Source organism: Otolemur garnettii, unplaced genomic scaffold, assembly GCF_000181295.1.
Source record: "Otolemur garnettii isolate 467f Iridium unplaced genomic scaffold, OtoGar3 scaffold00046, whole genome shotgun sequence".
NCBI classification, from domain to species: domain Eukaryota; kingdom Metazoa; phylum Chordata; class Mammalia; order Primates; family Galagidae; genus Otolemur; species Otolemur garnettii.
Genome location: NW_003852441.1, coordinates 9,520,559 through 9,539,623, shown reverse-complemented (window position 1 = coordinate 9,539,623; position 19,065 = coordinate 9,520,559). Strand labels below are relative to the sequence as shown.

The 19,065-nt window shown below is 47.0% G+C and overlaps 1 protein-coding gene across 1 annotated transcript in view; it reads left to right on the top strand.

Annotated features, from left to right (window-relative positions):
- The first annotated feature begins 1,991 nt into the window (after positions 1–1,991).
- Positions 1,992–19,065, top strand: part of GLP2R (glucagon like peptide 2 receptor) — an 82,243-nt gene continuing 65,169 nt past the window's right edge. Inside the window, exons 1-4 of the mRNA XM_003791093.2 lie at positions 1,992–2,669; positions 9,474–9,561; positions 11,505–11,609; positions 16,202–16,323. Of these exons, the coding sequence (XP_003791141.1) occupies positions 2,493–2,669; positions 9,474–9,561; positions 11,505–11,609; positions 16,202–16,323 (492 nt within the window). The 5' untranslated portion in view covers positions 1,992–2,492. The remainder of the gene's footprint in view (positions 2,670–9,473; positions 9,562–11,504; positions 11,610–16,201; positions 16,324–19,065) is intronic.

Genomic DNA, 19,065 nt, shown 5'->3' with positions numbered 1-19,065 from the left:
ATCCTTTCCTCTGTTGAGTGACACCTGGGTTTTTTCCACCTTTGGGCTATCTTGGAAGGTGCTGGTTTTGACTGAGGACCAGGGGTGTTTGGGGGAGTGTCTGGCTGACACTGTTTTATGCTTACCCTTTTCACAGAACTGGGTGCTCAGTATTGGAGTCCTGAAATGGGTAATCCTGAGGCCTTTGTAGGAGAGAGGGACTCAGAGCACAGCTGCTTGTTTCAGTGGCTCTGTGAGAGGTGAGGCACAGGCAGGCTGCTCAGGACCCAAGTGCTATATGGAATGGGGAGGGCAGTGTGTACCCAACTTGGGTGCAGAATTCCGCACCACCCTGGGGCCTCAGAAGCTGGCAGAGCCCTCTCTTAGCACCACCTCTCAGGCCCTTGCCAAATGGGACAATGGTAGGAGCAGTGATGTCAAAGATCCTTAAGGAGCAGAGAACAAGGATGGAGGGAGGGCAGAAGATTCTGCCAGGCATCTGAAACACACAGCTTCTTGACTACGTGTTAGACACCTCCAGTAGACCCCCAGATCTAACCTGGGAAGTAGGAGAGAAGGGCAGTACCTCTGGGTTAGTATCACCACATCTGTACTTTCCCACTGGGGAATTTGAGGAACAGTGCCGGGCCTTCTCAGGGGCCTCACAAACCACGCCTGTGTCGCGTGGGAAGAGGCATTACCGTGTTTTATCACTAGATGGCATCCAACCCACAGATGGACGAGGTCCTATGTGGCTCCAGTGCTCATCCCTTCAGGAAAAAGGTATCTTCCAGAAAAGTTTCAAAGAGATGAGGTAGAATATTCTTAGAAAGGAGACATTTTCCTTACCAGCATGCAACTTGAGAGATCATCTTTAACGTGCAGTGATAGGACAGTATCGCAGCCACATCTGAGGGGTGGGAGTCCGTCACCTGGGCAGGGTCTCCCTCTGGGTCACTTCATTCTGTTCCCTGCTGGCTCGAGAGATGACTACATTGATTGCAGAGGTCACACCATCCTAAGAGTTTATTTTGGGGAGTGAATCTGTTCATATTGTGCATTTTGTTGCTAAGGTTTAAAATCTTGCCTTGTGGAGTTTTTAATATTTCTATTGAGTGAAGTGCCCCTGTTTTCCTCCACTGTTCTGGATTTACTCAGAGAAGTTGACTGAGATGAACTCCTGTGGTTTGCCTTGAATGGAAAAAACCAAAACAACAAAATAAAAATAAGCAAAAATCTATTCTTCTTACCTCTTACTGACCAGAAGTTTCATCCAGTCAGGACATCCTCTGACCTGGGCCTCCAGTTTGGGACACCAGGAGACTGTGGAAGCAGATGCTGGGAGTTGGCTGGACAGAGGTGGGGTGAGGCAGGGCCAAGCAGATCCTTCCTGAGGCATGGTTGTGAGCCTAAAAGAGAATAGGAACTCACCCAGAGAAGGTCGGGGTAAGGAATGGCACTTTCTCAAGTAGCTGCAGTCAGATGACTCTGGTCAGAAGACCTGGGTATTCTGCTTACTTGCTGTGTGGTCTTGGGCCAGCAACATAACCTCTCCGAACCTCAATGCCTCCCAGCTGTCAAATGGAGAATCAGTCATACTCTCATAGGGTTATTGTGGGGATAGGGCGGTGGATGAAAAGATTTTCTAATGTGAATTGTGGTGAGAATGTACTAATATGTTAGTTAATAAGTGACGAATCAGGAAGTCTATAAAAAAGGATCATCTGCCAGGTGGGCTGAGCAATATGTGCTCAGTAGAGGTGGGCATTCAATAGGGAAAGTGTTGGAGTTTCCAACACACTGTTTTGCTATTGTGTACACCCTAGGATTTTGCTTCAGGTCCTGGGCTGGGAACTTCTCCCTCCTAGGTGAATCAACGGTCTCCTATACTCTCGCCATAAACAGTGTTAGGAGGGCCTGGAGAGCTTTAAGAAGCAGAGGACACGGATGAAGGAGGGAGGGCAGGAGAAGATTCCTCTGGACATCTGAAACATACAGCTTCTTGACTACAGGCCTTTGTGGACCTGCCTCAGCCTGGCCTGCACAAGCTTGATGCCTTAGAAAGAGATATCACCTCTCAAAGAGACACTTGCCTCCGAACTGCCTCAGGGCCCATCGTCCCCTGCCGGCTGTCCCTCTGCAGCTCAAACCCCAGCCTTTCTCAGCCTGGCTTTGTACACGGAGCACAACCCATGGTGTAGAACCCACTGAGTGCCTTGCTCTGTCTCCTTGGCCTGCTGAGGAAATCCCAGGGCCTGCAGCTGACGTGGGGAAGGTCTGGGAAAAATCTCCCTGCTTTTGGAGGGGTGGGGGCGGGGGATGAGCCTCTGCTGCTGAAGACCTCTGGAGATTGGGTAGGTCGCTCTAGACCAGTTCAGACGCTCCCGGCACGGCGTGGAGAGGATTTGTGCAAACATTTCTTCTCTGGACAAAGAGGAATGCAAGAGGAGGCCGCCTGTGGTACATCGTGGACTGCTGGAGAGATGTGCCCGCACTTGTGAAAGTGCACGAGGATGACAAAGCCAGAACCGAGCAGGAGGAGAGTGGGACCCCTGCCTGGGGTCCCTGAGCTGCCCATGGACATCCCTGCTCCTGGAGGGGCCAGTCCTCCCCCCTCTCCTAGGAAGCCTTTGCTCCGGACCCCTGGAAGGCCCTTCCTCATCCTGGTGCTGCTGGGTTCCATCAAACAAGTAAGAGCAGTTCATTATTATTATTGCTAATGATGATGATTGTCAATATTATCAGTTGTGCATATTTTCTGATTATAGAAGCAACTTAGACCTCTTGTCAGCAATTTGGAAATAGAAAACAGTATTAAGGAGGTAAGGGTCAGCCACAATCCTAACATTCAGAAGTAATCACTGCTAATATTCTGACATATTTTCATGCATTTTTTAAAGAACAGTTGAATCACAAAACATAACAGTTTGCATCCCGGTCTCCCCTTTTGTGTAAGCATCTTCCTGTGGCAGCATGAACTCCATAAATAGTATTTCAAATTGCTGCATAGATACTCCTGGGTGCCTGTCGCATTCCCTGGGTTGGAGTATTTTGGTTGAACAGACAGTTGTCTTTCTTTTCCTTGTTTTTCTTCTCTCTTTTCTTCTTTCTCATAAAAATACAGCACACTCATCATTTAAAAATAAAAAAAAAAAGCCTATAAAATCTCAAAGAGTTAAATACAAACTACAAATCTCTGTAACTCCACCGGCTGGAGATCACGCTCATTCACGTCTGGGGGCTGTACGTCCAGGCATTTTTCTATCATTTGTTTGCATACAGTATTTTCAAACAAACATAGGAACATATGATAAATATTATTTTGTAATCTTTTTTCCTAACAAAACACACTGATAGTACAGCGAAGATTTTTACCGAACACTTTCTATGATGTCGCGTGGGGTCTGTGCCAACTTCTCTTCCCTCCCATCCCATCTTATCTCCCTCCTTTTTTTTCTCTCAGCCTCCCTTTGGGGGAAGTTCTCTCATTAAACTCATTTTATGGATGAGGAAGCGAAGTCTCAGGGAGGATGAGTAACATCTTCCACATCAGTCAATGTAGATCCACGGCCGGCCATCTGAGGGCTTTGAGGACATCCTACAATGCATTTAACCATCTTCTCTAGTCGGGCATGCTGGTAGCTCACCGTGTTCTTCTCCAAGGAGATTAGATCTCTGCCCCTTCCCTTTTCAAGGTTCCATTTTTATACTGGGCTATGAAGGGAAGGAACCCCCATTCCACTCATCTGTGTAAAGAGAGCAGATTGAAGAAGGGCTCTTCCTCCTCTGTTCCATGGTCAGGATTGGTTCCTGTTGGCAGCTTTGAAACTCTCAATTCCTCCTGCTCCAATGAGGGAGGGCTGAGGCTCACTGTTTTTTAGTGCTAGCTCCCCAGACCAGAGAGGCAGACTTGTCCACATCCACATTCTCCCAGAGGCTGCCTTTCAGCCCTCATGGATGCCAGTGTTGGCTTGATCAGTTTTCATGGAATTCTTGCCATGATGCCAGAACACTGATGACAGGCAGGTGGCCTTGGGCCTGTTCTGGCCCCAAACGTCAATCCATTAGTGGGGGCCCTTGGTAGGAGAGTTGATACAGAACCATTGTCCTTGCTTCAATTCTCTGGATATCTCATTGTATGCAGGCAGCTGTGTAGTTTTGTTCACAGACATGCGTAGAATGCCAAGCACATGTCAAGCCCTGCTGCAGCTCTTGGCATGTTATTGTCAAATGCTTCCTCACACATCATCTTGTTAGTCTTCACACAAGCCTCTGAGAGTATTATTATTATTATTATTTTGGCAGTTTTTGGCTGGGGTCGGTGTTGAACCCACCACCTCCGGTATATAGGGCCTGGTGCCCTACTCCTTTGAGGCACAGGTGCCACCACCTCTGAGAGTATTATTAATGAACCCATTTTACAGATGGGAAAAGTAAGCTTCAGAGGAGTTAAATGACTGCCTTTGATTGCATAGCTCACGAGCGGTAGAGCCGTTGTGTCTACCGGGGACCTGTGTTCTTTCTTCTCTAGTGCTCTTGGGAGCTGCTGACATATGAATATTTATGTTACTGCAGTGGACTCTGCAGAGCCTCAGGCTGGCTTACAGCACTGACAACGCCACACCTCGAGCCTCTTCCCTCCAGTATTTCCAATAATGTGCCCGCTGGCAGGGTCCCCTCCCACCCTCTGCACCCAGTCTCTGCTTTCAGAGCCTTTCACAGCAAGTGTCTGTTATTCATGGTTCTCCAGCTCAACCCTGTATTCCTTCTCCAGATGTTTATATTACAAGGCTTTGTGAAGACTTTCATGATGAATTTAGCTCATAGATGCTTGCCTGGCGTGGAATATAAATGACTGGGGTGTGTTTTCTGGCAGGAAGTCTTTATAAAATTCACTTAATGAGAAGTTCTCAGGGATAGTTTAACTGTTTCTAAATTCAAGTAAGGAACTAATGCTATCTCCAACCCTCCCCCATTCTCATTTATGTTAATCTAGCCGTTGCTTTGGCATCAAAAACCTTAAATTATCCAAGGCTCTTTGAGAAGTGAACTTGAGGCTCTTTTATACATTGCTGGTGAGAGTGTAAAATAGCTCTTATTTTAAATTACAAAATTTTGGGGGGGGGGTGAGGATAGACAGTTTGGCACCGTTTGTACACAGTACCAAACTGTGTATACATTATCTCAGATCTTCAAAGCTATGTACACTCTGTGACCCAGAAATTCCCATTCAAATAATTTTTTCTAAGAAAATAATAATGTGCTCTCCATTGCCTAACTAGGAGGATTTTGTATCACAGCATTATTATATTAGCCAACATCTGAAAACAATTTAGATGGTCAGTGCTAGAGGGATTAAAAGCTAAATTATGAAAAACTCTAAATTATGTCTTATTTTTTCATAGAATATTATGAAGCTGTGAAAAGGTGTTTTCCTTATTATTTATGTATTAAAATGTAAATATATTCACAATATATCTTCCAGTGAAAAATAAAAGGTTGCAAAACAATACGACTTCCTTTCTGGTTAAGAGAAAAAAGAAAAGAAAAGGAAAAGAGGACGGGGAAGCCCAGAAGTAGATGGTCATTTCTGAGTAATGCATTATAATTTTTTTCCTCCCGTTTGCTTATCTGTGATTTCTATTTTACCTACAATGAAGTTTATACTTTGTTTAATAAGGAAGCGTAGATTCAATTAAAGAGGTTCAATAGAAGGTGGGGTTTTGTTTGTTTGTTTATTTATTTATTTATTTTTCTTAATCTCTCCTTGGCCTAGTTAGTCACTGGGGCTTATGCAAGGGAGAAGGGACTCAAGGCCAAACTGGACTTTTCCAATGAGAAAAAACCACTCATGTGTTTTCTTTCCTCATTACTTTGTCTGGGACTCTGGCTGTGGTTGAACTTGGATGTGCCTATTGGGTGTTTGATGTTATTAGGGCAAGGACTGGGAATACAATCTGAGTTTTGTCTAGCTCCCTTAGACGGATCATATTCAGTACTTTTTAGTTTTAGTTTGTTTTTCTGCTTTTGACCATGGCCATTAGCCACAGCAAAGAACAGGGGGATGGGGGAATGTTAGTCCAGGCTCTGATTGTATTGCCTCTTCCTTAATCAGGTTCCAGTGCAGTTCCTGAGGACAGAAATAGCACTTTATCCAGGAAAGGGCCTTACTTTGATTGCTTTGAGGATTCTGGAAGCTTATTCTTTGCTTTGCATCTGAGGGATTTGTAAAAATAATAGTCAGTGATGGTCTCATTAGGATGTTTATTTCTTTAAATAAAATGTTAATAAACTCACATGTTACCTCCTGGGCCATAGATCAGAGCGAGATTTTATTAATAGAGATTTAAACTCACCAGAAAGTAAAACTAAGGGATAAATGTCTATTATTATATCATAATTAGTATTGTTTATTGGCTAATCCCATAGTTCCCAAACTATGTGCTAAGTCTCCCCAGGGCACAACTGGGAAGTCACAGGGGTACTATGAGAATATTTTAATTTTTCCAGGGAAGCACAGCAAGATATAACATTTGCCAGACACTGTGCAAGGTATCCATGGTTTGAATGTTAGATCACATTTCACTCCCTTTGATGACGTGGCATCTTTGCAAGGCCTGATTTTCTGCAGGTCCTATGATAAAAAGCAAGTATAGCTCAAAAATCACTGTGGAACAGGAAATGGAGGTGGTGGTGTCCAGCCTGATCCTGAAGCTTGAGAAGTTGTGCAATGCCCACTAGGCACTGAGATAAGACATAAATATTTATGAAGTTGTTTAAGCATATCTACTTCATAAATGAGACTCTAGATATGTCTTTTGATCTCGGAGTACTTGTGAATAAATTACCCAGACAGTAAGTCTGGGACCATCTGGTCTAGCAATGACCACATTAGCACTTCTTCAAAAAGTTGGCTGTGTGATTTCCTGGAAAATAAGCAAAGAAACTAGCCTCCGATCCCATCATTGATGTCACGGTGGTAGGGGGTGTGCTGGGCAGAGGAGGGAGAGGATAGATTGGACTAATTACTCAGGAGGTGAAAACTGCCCACTCATTGATGGCTGCTTACAGAAGAAATGGGGGGAAATTGGTATGTGTTTGTGTCAAGTTAAAGTGCCTCAAGGGGGAGCATCTTCCCAACTTATGATAGGCACCTCCATTCCCTATTGTTAACCCTGTCTTTCCTCATTCTTTGGGGTTATCTGCCTGGCTTGAGAAAGCATTTGAGTTTGTTGCCCTTTATGAGAGGACACAAAACTTCAGAGCCAACTTGTGAACTGGGTGATCTTAACACCAGGTCATTTATTTAACCCATCTTGGGTGCATTTTCCTGCCCTCCCCACTACAACTGTGTCTTTGTCTTCTTTAGCTGGAAAATGAAGAACAATGAGGGCAGCACCTTCCTCCTGTTCTTGGAGCAGACAAAAGACATACCTCAGCCCCCCAGGTCCTTGTGGGGTAGTGAGGGAGATGGACAAATGGCCCAGAGATGACCTTGCACCATGATGGGCTGGAGGAATCAGTTGTGCAGGGGGCTGGAGGGTGTTGAGGAGGAGAGTGACTAGCTTGGGAGGTTGTCAAGTATGGTCAGGGGTCACTAGGCTTGCATCGGGCCTTGAGGGATGAATAGGAGTTAGCCAGATGAAAACGAGGGCCAATGGGAAATGCAAAGACAGGAAGTCACAAAGGAACTCAACTTGGGACAGGGAAGGCTGAGATGCTAAATCCTGGGTCAACAAATAAAAGACGTAGGCAAGAAAGCCCTATGCTGTGGTCCTGTCACTCTGAATCAGCATGGAAGGTAGGCATGGCACAGACAAGAGAGAAATTGCAGAGGTGGGGTTGTTGGGTCTGGTGCCTGGTTGGATGTGAGGATGGGGTGGTGGTGGGGAGAGGTAGGCATGACTCCTGACTTGCCGTTGTGACTGAGAAGATGATGCTAAGGCCTAGCCATGCCAGGGAGGAGCTGTAGGGAAGTTGAAGATGACAAGGTAGAATGCCAGTTACTTTTTATGTCAGCTGATCATACAATTGCCTTATCTTTAGCAGCTTCTAAATCCTTCAGGGCAGGGACCGTGTCTTGCTCATCTTTATACCCCTTTCAATTCCTCCTTAACACACAGCCCGGTGCACAATAGGATGAAGATGGGTACACTGCATGATACAAGACATGCTCCTTTAAAAATCAAAATAAATGGCAGAGGTATGTGATCAGAGTTGGTAGGCAACCCAATTATCTGGAAAGCCTGAAAACTATGTGCTGTATTTCCATGGTCCTGTGGCACAGGATACTCAATGTTAGAAAGAAAAAAACCCCAAAGCCTCAGTTCAGCAACAGAGCCTCTGTCCCCTCGGTGTGTTTGATTATGAGCCCACAGGTTCATAAGGCACCTAGACAGGACCTAGCCCTGTAATCCTCCCAGCCCCTCTGCATGGCACTATTGCACTTCCCTTCGGGATCCACATAGTCTTAGGAGTATGCAGCTATTTGTGTGTGGCTGAGTATGGAAATTTAGGATAAGAATATTGCATATCCTTGTTAGTTGTGGGGACCAGATGTCAGATCCCCGTGTTCCCGGGTTCTTGGTTCCCAGTACCAAAGAAGGGTCACTGATAACAGGTCAGCAGAGTAAATGAGCAGAGCAAGCAGGTGCAGGCAGAGGGCGTGCCAAAGCTTAATTAAAGCACAGTGCATTACAGAGGAGGAATGGGCCAGCCTGGAGAGTGCAGGAGACCCTGAGGTTAACAGGATCTTCCCTTTTATGCTAATTCTGAATTTTATGTTAAGTGCGACGTGGAATATTTATAGCTTTTCTTGAAAAAGGATAAAGAATGCCTGAAATTGTAAACCCTCCTCTTTTCCATAGCTGTAAGGCAATTTCTGGGGGTTGCCATGGTATTTGTAGGCTGTCAGGGCACGGGTGAATGTAACGTTTACTATGTTAATAAGGGCACCTTTTTAGGAGCACCCTTACCCTAACTGTGAGCATGCTCCAAAGACCTTCTGTGACCTTCTACGAGGTCAAGACCTTCTACGAGGCCTTGATTGCGTCTCCATTTTGTGGATTTCTACCTCTTTCTGATTGGTCAGTCCTCGGGGACCTTCCACTGTAGGCCAAATATTTGGTCAGTCCTTGGGGACCCCTTTGACATGTCATCTGTCAAAGGGAGCCCCCTTGTTGATTTGCTTACCTACTAGACAAAGCATCTCCGGGCATCACCTGCCTCTCAGTGACACCCTAGGCAAAGCCTCTGTTCCCCTTCCTCCATAGCCCTACCTAACACCCTTGAAACGTTAACTTCACTAAAGGTTCACATTTGTATTAAAACTAATATGATTAGATTATGGAGTGACTGTAAAATGCACACCTGTTTTTAAGAGAACATAAGATGCTGCTTCTGTGGGAAGGTTTGAGAATCACGGTGTGAAATGATAGCAAGGCCGCATCTGTGCTTGCAGCTATCTGGGGGTGACCATATTTTTGTCTGCTCAGGTTTCAGGATCTCTTCTAGAGGAGACAACCCGTAAGTGGGCTCTGTACAAACAGGATTGTCTGCGAGACTTACTCAAGAAACCTTCTGGTAAGCATATCTGTCTGTCACATGTGGCTTCATAACAAATTGTCCCAAAGCTTAGTGGGGTTAAACAGTAACAATCATTAATTATCTCTCAGAGTTTCTGTGGGCAAAGAATTCAGACAAGGCGTGTTGTGGATGGCTTGCTTCTGTTCTGCAGTGTCAAGTGTAGCTGGTGGCCTCCATGGCTGGGGGCTGGAGTCTCCTGAAGGCTGGTTCATGCCCATGGCTGCTGGCTGGGGCTGGCTCTCAGGGTCGAGCTGGCACTGGTGGCCCGAACACCTCCCATGGCCTCTCCACACAGCCCTCGCTCTCACACAGTGTGATGGCCATATCCCCAAGGGAGCCTCGTGAGAGGCTATACTGCTTTTGATGACCTGGCCTTTGAAATCACACATCACTTCTACCATGTTCACTTGGGTCAGAGAGTTACAAAGTTGCTCCCAGGCTCAGGAGGAGGGAACAGATGAGACGGGTGTATGTGGACACAGTCATCTTTGAAGAAAGCCATCTGCTACAGCACACTCACTGCCTGACCACAGGACAAGAGTAATTGCTGTAGATTAACCTCTGGTTCTATTAGGGATATGGGGGACCCCATCTCCCAGAGCATTAATTGACTCTGAGTAGTGACATTTCTGCACTAAGTGCAGGCAGAACATTCTAGCAAATATGCAGTAGTTTGGTTAGTTCACAGTCTCATCTGTACACATGCTGACTCTTTGGGCACATCTGTATGTACTGTGCCTACCTTAAAAAGAAAGAAGAAAGAGTCTTGGCCCATTGCCCCTGAGCACTGAAGACTATGGTGACAGCTTCCCCTTCTTCTTTCAGATCACTTTATTCAGGGGGCTGAAGGTGGACAGGAGATGATGCATTCTCTGTCCTTTTCATGACCCAAAAGCAGTTCCAAGCTTCAGGCTATCCTCCGCTCCCTCTGAAGATCCCTTTGGCCTGGGCAGGTGGCAATCCAGGCTTGATATTAGCTACAAGAACCACCCCTCATTTTGGAAAATTCTAAATTCAAACGAGGGCAGGTTTTCTTTATCTGGAACCAGGCCCGATGCAGTTCAGCCAGGGCAGCACCATCTCACACAGATCAGGTGCTGACATATGGCAGCCAGTCCACAAAGTGCACCAGCCTGCTCACAGCCTAGCGGGCCCGCCCCTGTGGCGTTCTAATGTCAGGAGCCTGGCTACCCTAGCCTAATAGAGAGCAGATGGTGGGGAATGAGGCTCAGTTTCCAGGAGTCAGGAGCTTATATTATGGAAGTTTAGAATTTTACTTCAAACACTTCCGCTCGACTCTGGGAGGTCTATAAAGGCTGCTTTAAGGTTGCAGCTTTCCATTGTCAAACACCAGGGTATAAATCACCCCCTGAGCTTGAGACAGTCCAAATATCTCATAACCATCGCTGAATTAGTAGTCAAATGGAGAGACATGACTATGGGGTGTCAGATATATGTGACCGAGGACCTCAATTGTGCAGATCCCCCTGTAGCCGCTGGTCTTTTTACACATCTTGCAGACTATGTGTGTTTTAGGATCTAATTGGTAAAAGAGGTTTGGCAATTATTTAGTTAATTATGGAACACAAGGCATTGGCTGACCTCCAGGTATCCTCTTCACCCTGAGTTTCTGTGACAGTTCAGTTCATGTCAAATAAAGCAAAATCAGCATGATGTATGTTGCCATATTGATAGGAGGCCAAATTGGGTAGACAAACGTATGATGTTTGGGGCTTTATTTGGCATTTCTGTGCTCCCCCAAATTGTTCCTTGTCCTTGACCTGTCTAGAGATTGGGGCATCCATGCTGGTTCCTACATAGGGTTCACCAGCTTCTGGGGCTGTGAAGGTGAGCTCTGTGCTTCTGGGTGCCTCAGCTTCCATCAGTGGACCCCATGCTCAAACAGTGGATGTTCATTTGGGCTGCTTTTTCCTTTGCAGGTGTATTTTGTAATGGGACATTTGATCAATATGTGTGCTGGCCTCATTCTTCTCCTGGAAATGTCTCTGTGCCCTGCCCTTCATACTTACCTTGGTGGAATGAAGGTAATAATCCTTATTTTACTAATTTCCAATGACTCCTTTTAAAGCTAGTCCCTCCTGGGCAGAACAGCCAAGGGTCAGGGACTGATGAGATAGAAAGAAGGCTCCAACCAAGTGCTTTTCTCAAGTCTTCCCCCACAAAGGGTCTCCTAAGCTCTCAATGACATGTCATCTCTTCCTGTCTTCCTGTGATTCTTCTATTCTTGGCCCTTCCATTTATATATTAGCTCTCTCACCTTGAAGATTATCATACAGACGTGGTGACCATAGGAACTGGCTTTAGTGAGGTTATGGAGAGAAGAAAGAGGTGGGGGAGAAAGATCTAAATGCTCATATCCACATGAGTTTTGGCTTGTTATTAATAGACAGAGAGAAAGGACTTTAAAACTACCTTTGCATAGGCTCTGGAAGAAGGGACCATCAAATTGATGCTTTTAAGCTCCATGGAACTTGGATAGAGAGTTTAACCTGTTCAACGGAAGTGAATGTTACTTAAGAACCCGGGATAATATCCCATCCTTACCTGCCTCAGAAGCTTGACCTCTTAGTTATTTTATTCTGGAAGAGGCAGGGAGCAATTCTTGGTTAGAATTCTTTTGCCTTTGACCACAGACACAGGCAAATAAAAGAACAGCAGAAAGTACTCTCCAGAAACATAAGTGGTTACAAAGCTCCAGGCCAAAAAAAAAAGGTAAGAGTCAGTTTCTGAGAAGGTAAGATGATAGCTTTTGTATTTAATTTCAGACCAATAAGTTGTCCCATTAATGCAACTTTGGTTTTTTGTTTTTTGTTTTTTTTGGAGACAGAGAGTCACTCTGTTGCCCTGGGTAGGGTGCCATGATGTCAGAGCTCACAGCCCCCTCAAACACCTGGGCTCAAGTGATCCTCTTACCTCGATCTCCCTGAGTAGCTGGGACTATAGGCATGCACTACCTTGTCCAATTATTTTTTTTTCTATTTTTAGTAGAGATGGGGGTCTTGCTTTTGCTCAAGATTGACTTGAACTCCTGAGCTCAAGTGATCCACCCACCTTGGCCTCCCCAAGTGCTAGGATTACAGCCGTGTGCTATTGTACCTGGTCTGGTTGCAATTTTTTGAGGCCTGTAGTGCAAAGAGAGAGAGATTAGAAAGCAGATACATTTCTGGGTGGGAGAGTTAGTGACCTGTTTTATGGATGCAGTCCCTAATGAAATCCAGTTGGGATCAACTCAGGAGGCATGAGGATGTTATTTGTGGGAGAGTGGAAGAAAAGATGCTAGAGAACTTGTGGGACCAGAGGGGTCCTAGTGACTTGGCAATCAGCCCCTCTGGGAGCAGCTCAGTGGGTATGGAGCCGGGAGCCCCGGGGTTAGACCCAGTCCCTCTCTCCTATACTTAGAGACTTTGGTAAGTTGCAGGAGTCCTCTGAGCAGTGGGTTCCTTGTCTGCAAAGAGAAGTGAACAATGGCCAATTCTTGGGTTCATTTTGAGGAATGAATGAGCAGGCAGGGCCAGGGTCTGTTAGACAGTAGTTGCTTCATGAATGGAGCTAAAGCTGAGTCTGAGTCTGAGCCCCTTGAGTAGCACTAGGTCTTTGAGGCCTCAGATGCCACAAAGTCCTCAATGTCACATGAACAGACCACCACCTCCCTGATCCTCAAAGTCCCTGTCTCTCCCCGTGAGCTAGAAGTGCAGGTGACATTCACTTTAATAGAAAGAGGTGATCAGAAGTCCGAAGTTACAAAGAAGTTCAATTAAAAGCTATTTTCTTTAAGGAAAAAAAATGAGTCTGGGCTCGTGGTGTGCACAAAATGAGTGTGACTCCCCAAAGGTGGGAAGTCACGACTCCACCTAACACTGTGTGCATTAAAGCTTTAGAATCCAAATGGGTCCCCACAGTGAAAGAAGGATGGTGAGACAGCAGAAGGGTGGAGGGAAGAACTTCCACAAAAACAAAGAGACCAGGAAGAGTCCTGGTAACACAGAGCTGAGGGGCAAACAGTATAATAGGACAAGGGAGAGTCGAGAGTCTGAAGGTGGATGCCGCCTGGGGCAGCCTCTGACACTGACAAACGAGGAGGAAATTGTGTGCTATGCACAGACGGTTTTCGGTGTTCCTCTGCTGGGGAAGGTTCTATGGAGCCCAGGAAGGTGTAAGGCACAGAAGAACAACAACATGCGGTTTGTGGTTTGGGAGGAGGCGTTGGGCTGAGGATTGGAGGGAAGTCAGGGAGGGGAGTCTGGGGGTTCAGAAAAAGGGTTGAGAAGGGTCCAGATGCAGACAGAGGCAAGAAGTGGGAAAGAAGGGGAGAGACAAAAGAAAAACATTGGAGGTGGAATGGTCACAACTTGTCATCAGTAGGAGACGAAATTGAGGGACAGAGAAGAGTGGAAAGTGGCGGAAAACAAATGGTCTCATGTATCACCTGGTCCCACCCAAAGCTTCCCCCCCATCTGGTTGGTCCCCTTGTTTCCCTCTTCCCCTGTCCTTCACTCACCAGCACCCTGTATTTCTGCTCCCTGGTCTGCTCACTGGTCCCTGCCTCAGATCTGGCTCCATTCGATGGCCCCCTCAAGTTTTCTAACATGTCAACATTACGCCACCCTCACAATGACATCTACAAATGGCATGCAAGACCTTCTGCCACCTGGGCCCACTGGCCTCGCAGGGATCCTCTCCCATGTCCCGTACCTGCACCCCAGCCTGCTGGGCCGTTCCAGGCTCTGCACCTGCCTGGCTGCTAGTGCCTAGGAGGCCTCCTCAGAGGCTCAGCCCATGCTCTACTGCCTCTAAACCCTACTGCAGTTCTCAGGTCAAATCATCCTCCTTCTAGAAGCCTTCTTGGACTTCTCCCCACAAGTACAATGGACCTCTGCTTTCTGAGGCCTCTTCTATACTTCTGCTAGACTCCAAGCTGAGTCCTTTTCATCTTTGTATTCCCAGAGCAGAGGGCTATGGCCAGCACATATAACACAAGCATCAGATGAAATTGTCACCATTCACTCAACCAACAAATGTTTACTTAGCATATTTTTAAGCATCAGGCATTACTTTTAAGTACTTGCGACATATTAATGACTAAAACAGGATAAAATCTCTCTCTGTGTGGCCCATATGGTCACAGGAGAGACAGACGATTATCAGACGACATCCTAAATCAGGGAGGGTTTGTCTGAGCGTGCTCTATTTCAAACAAGACAGAGGGGAGGGAGGCAGGATTGGAGTTGGGGGTAGTGATTTGCACTTGTAACCTGGGTAGTCAGGGGACGCTTTGGTGACAGGGTGACCCCCTTCAATGAAGACCTGCGGGAGGTAAAGTTTCAGCCACTGTGCTCAGGAGGGAAGGAGACAACGACAGCCCAAAGGCCCCATGTGGGGAGCCATCCTGGTCAGCTCCGTGGAGACAAGGGGGTAGACGTGGCCAGAGAGTGGAGCATCTTAGAGGCCAGATCTGAAGGGGCTTTGGGGGAGGCCATGAGACTTGTTTTCAAAAAACCCTGGGATGATTTTGAACGGAAGTGTGACATGACACAACCAACACTTTCTTCAGCTCACTCTGCTGGGTTACCCTTAGATGTGAAGGGCAATGACCCAGGTGCAAGATGCTGGTTCCAATTAGGATGGAGGCAGAAAGTGAAAGTGGCAGTCCGGTTCCAGGGACATTGAAGGTGGAGCAAGTGACAAGGGCTATAAGAGACAGAGTAGGCCAGAATGACCTAAGGTTTGGGGTCAGGGGACTGGAGCAGGACTTTGCCACCTACAGAGGTGGGGAACACATCAGGGAACAGATTTTGAGGACAAGTTGCAAAATCTGGTTTGGGGCAAGGTGTTGGAGGTGTCAGACGCCCCAGCAGTGCTGTCAGGAGGGCTGGAGGGTGGACCCTGTGGGGATCCAGCAGTTAAACTCAGCAGATAGTTATCATTGCTCCGCGATGTGCAGGGACAGGACTAAGACGTCCCAAAAGATTTCCACTTCTCCTTTGCAAGCCTAGTCCCCAATCCTCCCAGCAGGGAGACCTCTGGGGAGTGGATGTGACTGAGTCCCAGTAGCCATCAGTGTGGACAGAGTGATCGACACATCGTTTGCACACACTTTCATTTGTCTTTCCCAAACCATGGAGGGTCGGTACCATCCTTATACACAGTTCCTGATGAAGCTCAGAGGGTAGGAGGGCTGGGCCCAGGACACAGACACACGCAGCCGCTGCTCACCAGGCTCACCCAGGCCTGCCAGCCTGTGCCTGCTACTTTCCCTTGTTCATGGCATGGCCTGTGGGGGACAGGATACCCGAGCGCCAGCACCAGCAGCCCAGGTTGGGGTCTCCCAGCTGGGCTCTACCCTGGAAGGCTTCTGGCATCTCTGAGTCATCAGGGACTGTTCTAACTCCAGGGACTTTGAGTAAACACAGCAGACATTAGCGGATGATGGTTGTTACAAAATTTAGAGGCTTCCGTGTTTTTCTTTCCAGCCCAAATAAACAGTGTGGATGGTAATGAGCCCTTAAAGGAGGGAAATTAGAATCCCTTTTCCCTGGGATTTTCCATAGCTTTGTGGCGAGCTCGGGGAGAGAGCTATGTGTGCTGACCTTTCCTCTAGAGCTTTGTTTACTTTCAGAGAGCTCAGGAAGGGCCTACAGATACTGCTTGGTGCAGGGAACTTGGCAGACGCGAGAGAACGCCACAGATATTTGGCAGGATGACTCTGAATGCTCTGAGAACCACAGCTTCAAGCAAAACGTGAGTTTTCTCAGCTTGGTGATAAGCGTTTGGGGCCTAAACCACCCTCTTCTGGGACTCCCGAGTGGCCCCATGAATATCCTCCCTGAAGGGCGCCTGGGCCAGACTCACTTAGGGAAAGGCCACAATCACACAAAGCAGCAAGCCCTGTGGCAGCCTCTGAATTTCTTCCACTTGGCGTGTGAAATGCTAACTCCTAAGTCTTTCAGGGTCAGCCCTGGCATTGCACTGGCCGTGTTCCTTGTGCCTGAAACATCTTTCCCAGCTCCCTTGTGGCCGCCTCCTCTTCATCATTTAGGTTCCAGTTCAAAAGTCTCCTTCAAAGACATTTCGTGGCCTGTGTCCAGAGTGGCCTCCATGGTCAATTTCCACCATGCTCCCCAATTTATGCCTTTGGAGCACTTGTCACTTCCTGAAGTCCTCATATGTTTGCTAATTTGTTATCCAGCCCTCTCACCAGGATGTAGAGCCAATGGCACCAGTGACCTGTGTGCCTCACGGGGGGGATGGCTCTAGCACAGGGTTTGGGTCAGGTTTCATTTCCTGGTTTGGGGCCTGGTGCAAGTGATCTCCCTTTGCTGGGCCTCTGCTACCTGAGTCACCCTATGGGGATTGTGTTTGCTGCGTGCAATTATTGTGAGGATTCAGAGAGTCAGTAGATGTACAGGGTGTCCCGAAAGTCCCCATACATAGGAAACTTATAACAATAGATATGTGGGCCATTAGAAAGTTTTGAGATACACAAAAACCAAGAAACATAAAATCCCCACGGTTGGAAACAAATGAAATCTTCTCAGAAATACTGATAAGCCGAGCAAGTTGAAACTTTCATAGCTCAATCAGAAAGGACACTGTCAACTATGTTTCTTGGAAGAGCATAATGTTCTGTCTCAAAACTTTCATAGTGACCCACATATCTTGAAATGTGTTGCCATGAATGAAAGAGAAGACTTCGTGTGTGTATGTATAGAAGGAGGTAGCCCACACGTAGAGAATATTTTGTAAGTAAGGTACATTTATCTGCCATCTCCTATTTCCCCCATTTATGGCAACTTTAGAGGCAACTTTGGGGCACACTGTAGATTTCTTAGCATAAAATTGGCACAGAGCTGGCAAACCCCAAGTGGGCCCGGCACAGTTACTGGTCAGCAAAGTGTCACGGCTGCGCAGGAAAAGTTTGCTGCATGAACAAACAAATCCCTGCTTCCTACTCCTCCACGTGTTTTCTTTCCAGGATCCTTCTTCACTGTACTTTCTTGTGGGGCTCATGCTCTTCACTAAAGACCTCCTCTTTGTCCAAATCCTGCCCACCTTCCTTCAAAGAGAAGTCCATGAGGCAGAACAGAGGAAGAGGGGTGTAGGGTTCACACAGCTGTCTGGGACTGGGTTTCTTTCATTGAGACCATCAGGCTGCAGCCGAGAAGCACCTGCCGTGGGCTGTTTTGCACCAGGCTCTGGGAACAAACAGGGTGTGAGACACAGATGCTGCCTTCAAGGAGCTCAGAGCCTCACGGGGTGTGGAGGCCTTGTGATCTCTGCTGGCACCCAGGTCCCAGCAGAGGAGGAGACAGACACAGCCTGGGGAAGGGGATGAATGTCCACAGGAAGGGTGAGAGCAAGAAAAAGACACACATACCCGGGGTTGAAGAGTACATGGGGGTCTGGGGCCACTTTGAGGGCTGCCAGGTAGGTGCAGGTGGGAGCCTCAGGGGAGCTGAGGTGATGAAGGACTCTGCCTCACTAAGGACTTAGGACTTTGTGTGTTTGGGTGGGTGTGGGACATGACTGAGGTGTCCAAAGGTTTGCTCCAGCAAGTTGGAGAGTGGTTAGAGACAGGGCCAAGCTGGGGGCAGAAGGCAGGGGGAGCCATTTCAGCAACTCAGCCAGATTTGAGGACAGCCAGTGAGGAATGGAAGAAAGAGGGAGGTGGATTTATAGGTTTCTAAGGAGGGGAGCAAGTAGTGGGACAGCCAGCGATGAGATTGGAAAATGGTCCTCCTCGACATGGGGGACCCAGGAGGAGACCTTGCCCTTGATCTCTCCTGGGTTCTGGATTTCTCTCTACCTGATCCTTTGCCCAAACTTGAGCCAGTAAACATCACCCCTTCCCCTGCCCCCTAAGATGGCTAACTTCTTTCATAATTTAGCTGGATTTTGAAAGTCTTTAGCTTTCTTAAGTCATTTTCATGTTCCTCCGTCCAATGCTAAAGATGTTGTACTATTGTAGTTTGGAGTTGGAGGATGGAGAGGGCAAGGAGCTTGGGTCTAGAAACACTATTGATGTGACCTGAGCCCCCAGCCTCTTCCCAGGCACTCATAAGAGAGGCTGATAATGCCACTTTTGCAGGGTCTGGTCATGAGGCTGGAGAGGGCAATGAGTGTGGCGTGATTAGAACATCAGGTGCCCAGTGGGCACTTGATAGCTGAGATTATTTCATTTCTCCTCAGAATGTCCCCTACAAAAAATTATCTCCCTTCCTAGGCCTCTGTCGGGTCCCCTCCTAGGGCTCTGAGCACAGCATACTGGTCACTGTGAGGTTTTGGTGTTTGTGATGTTGACTTTTTTCTGCACTGGCTACTTTTTTTTTTTTTTTTTAATTTTTTTTTATTGAATGATAACTATGTACATTAATGCACTTCTGGGGTACAGTGTAGGGTTTTCACATGCAATCTGAAATACTTCCATCAAACTGGTCAACACAGCCTTCATGTCATTTTCTCAGTTATTGCTTTAAAACGTTC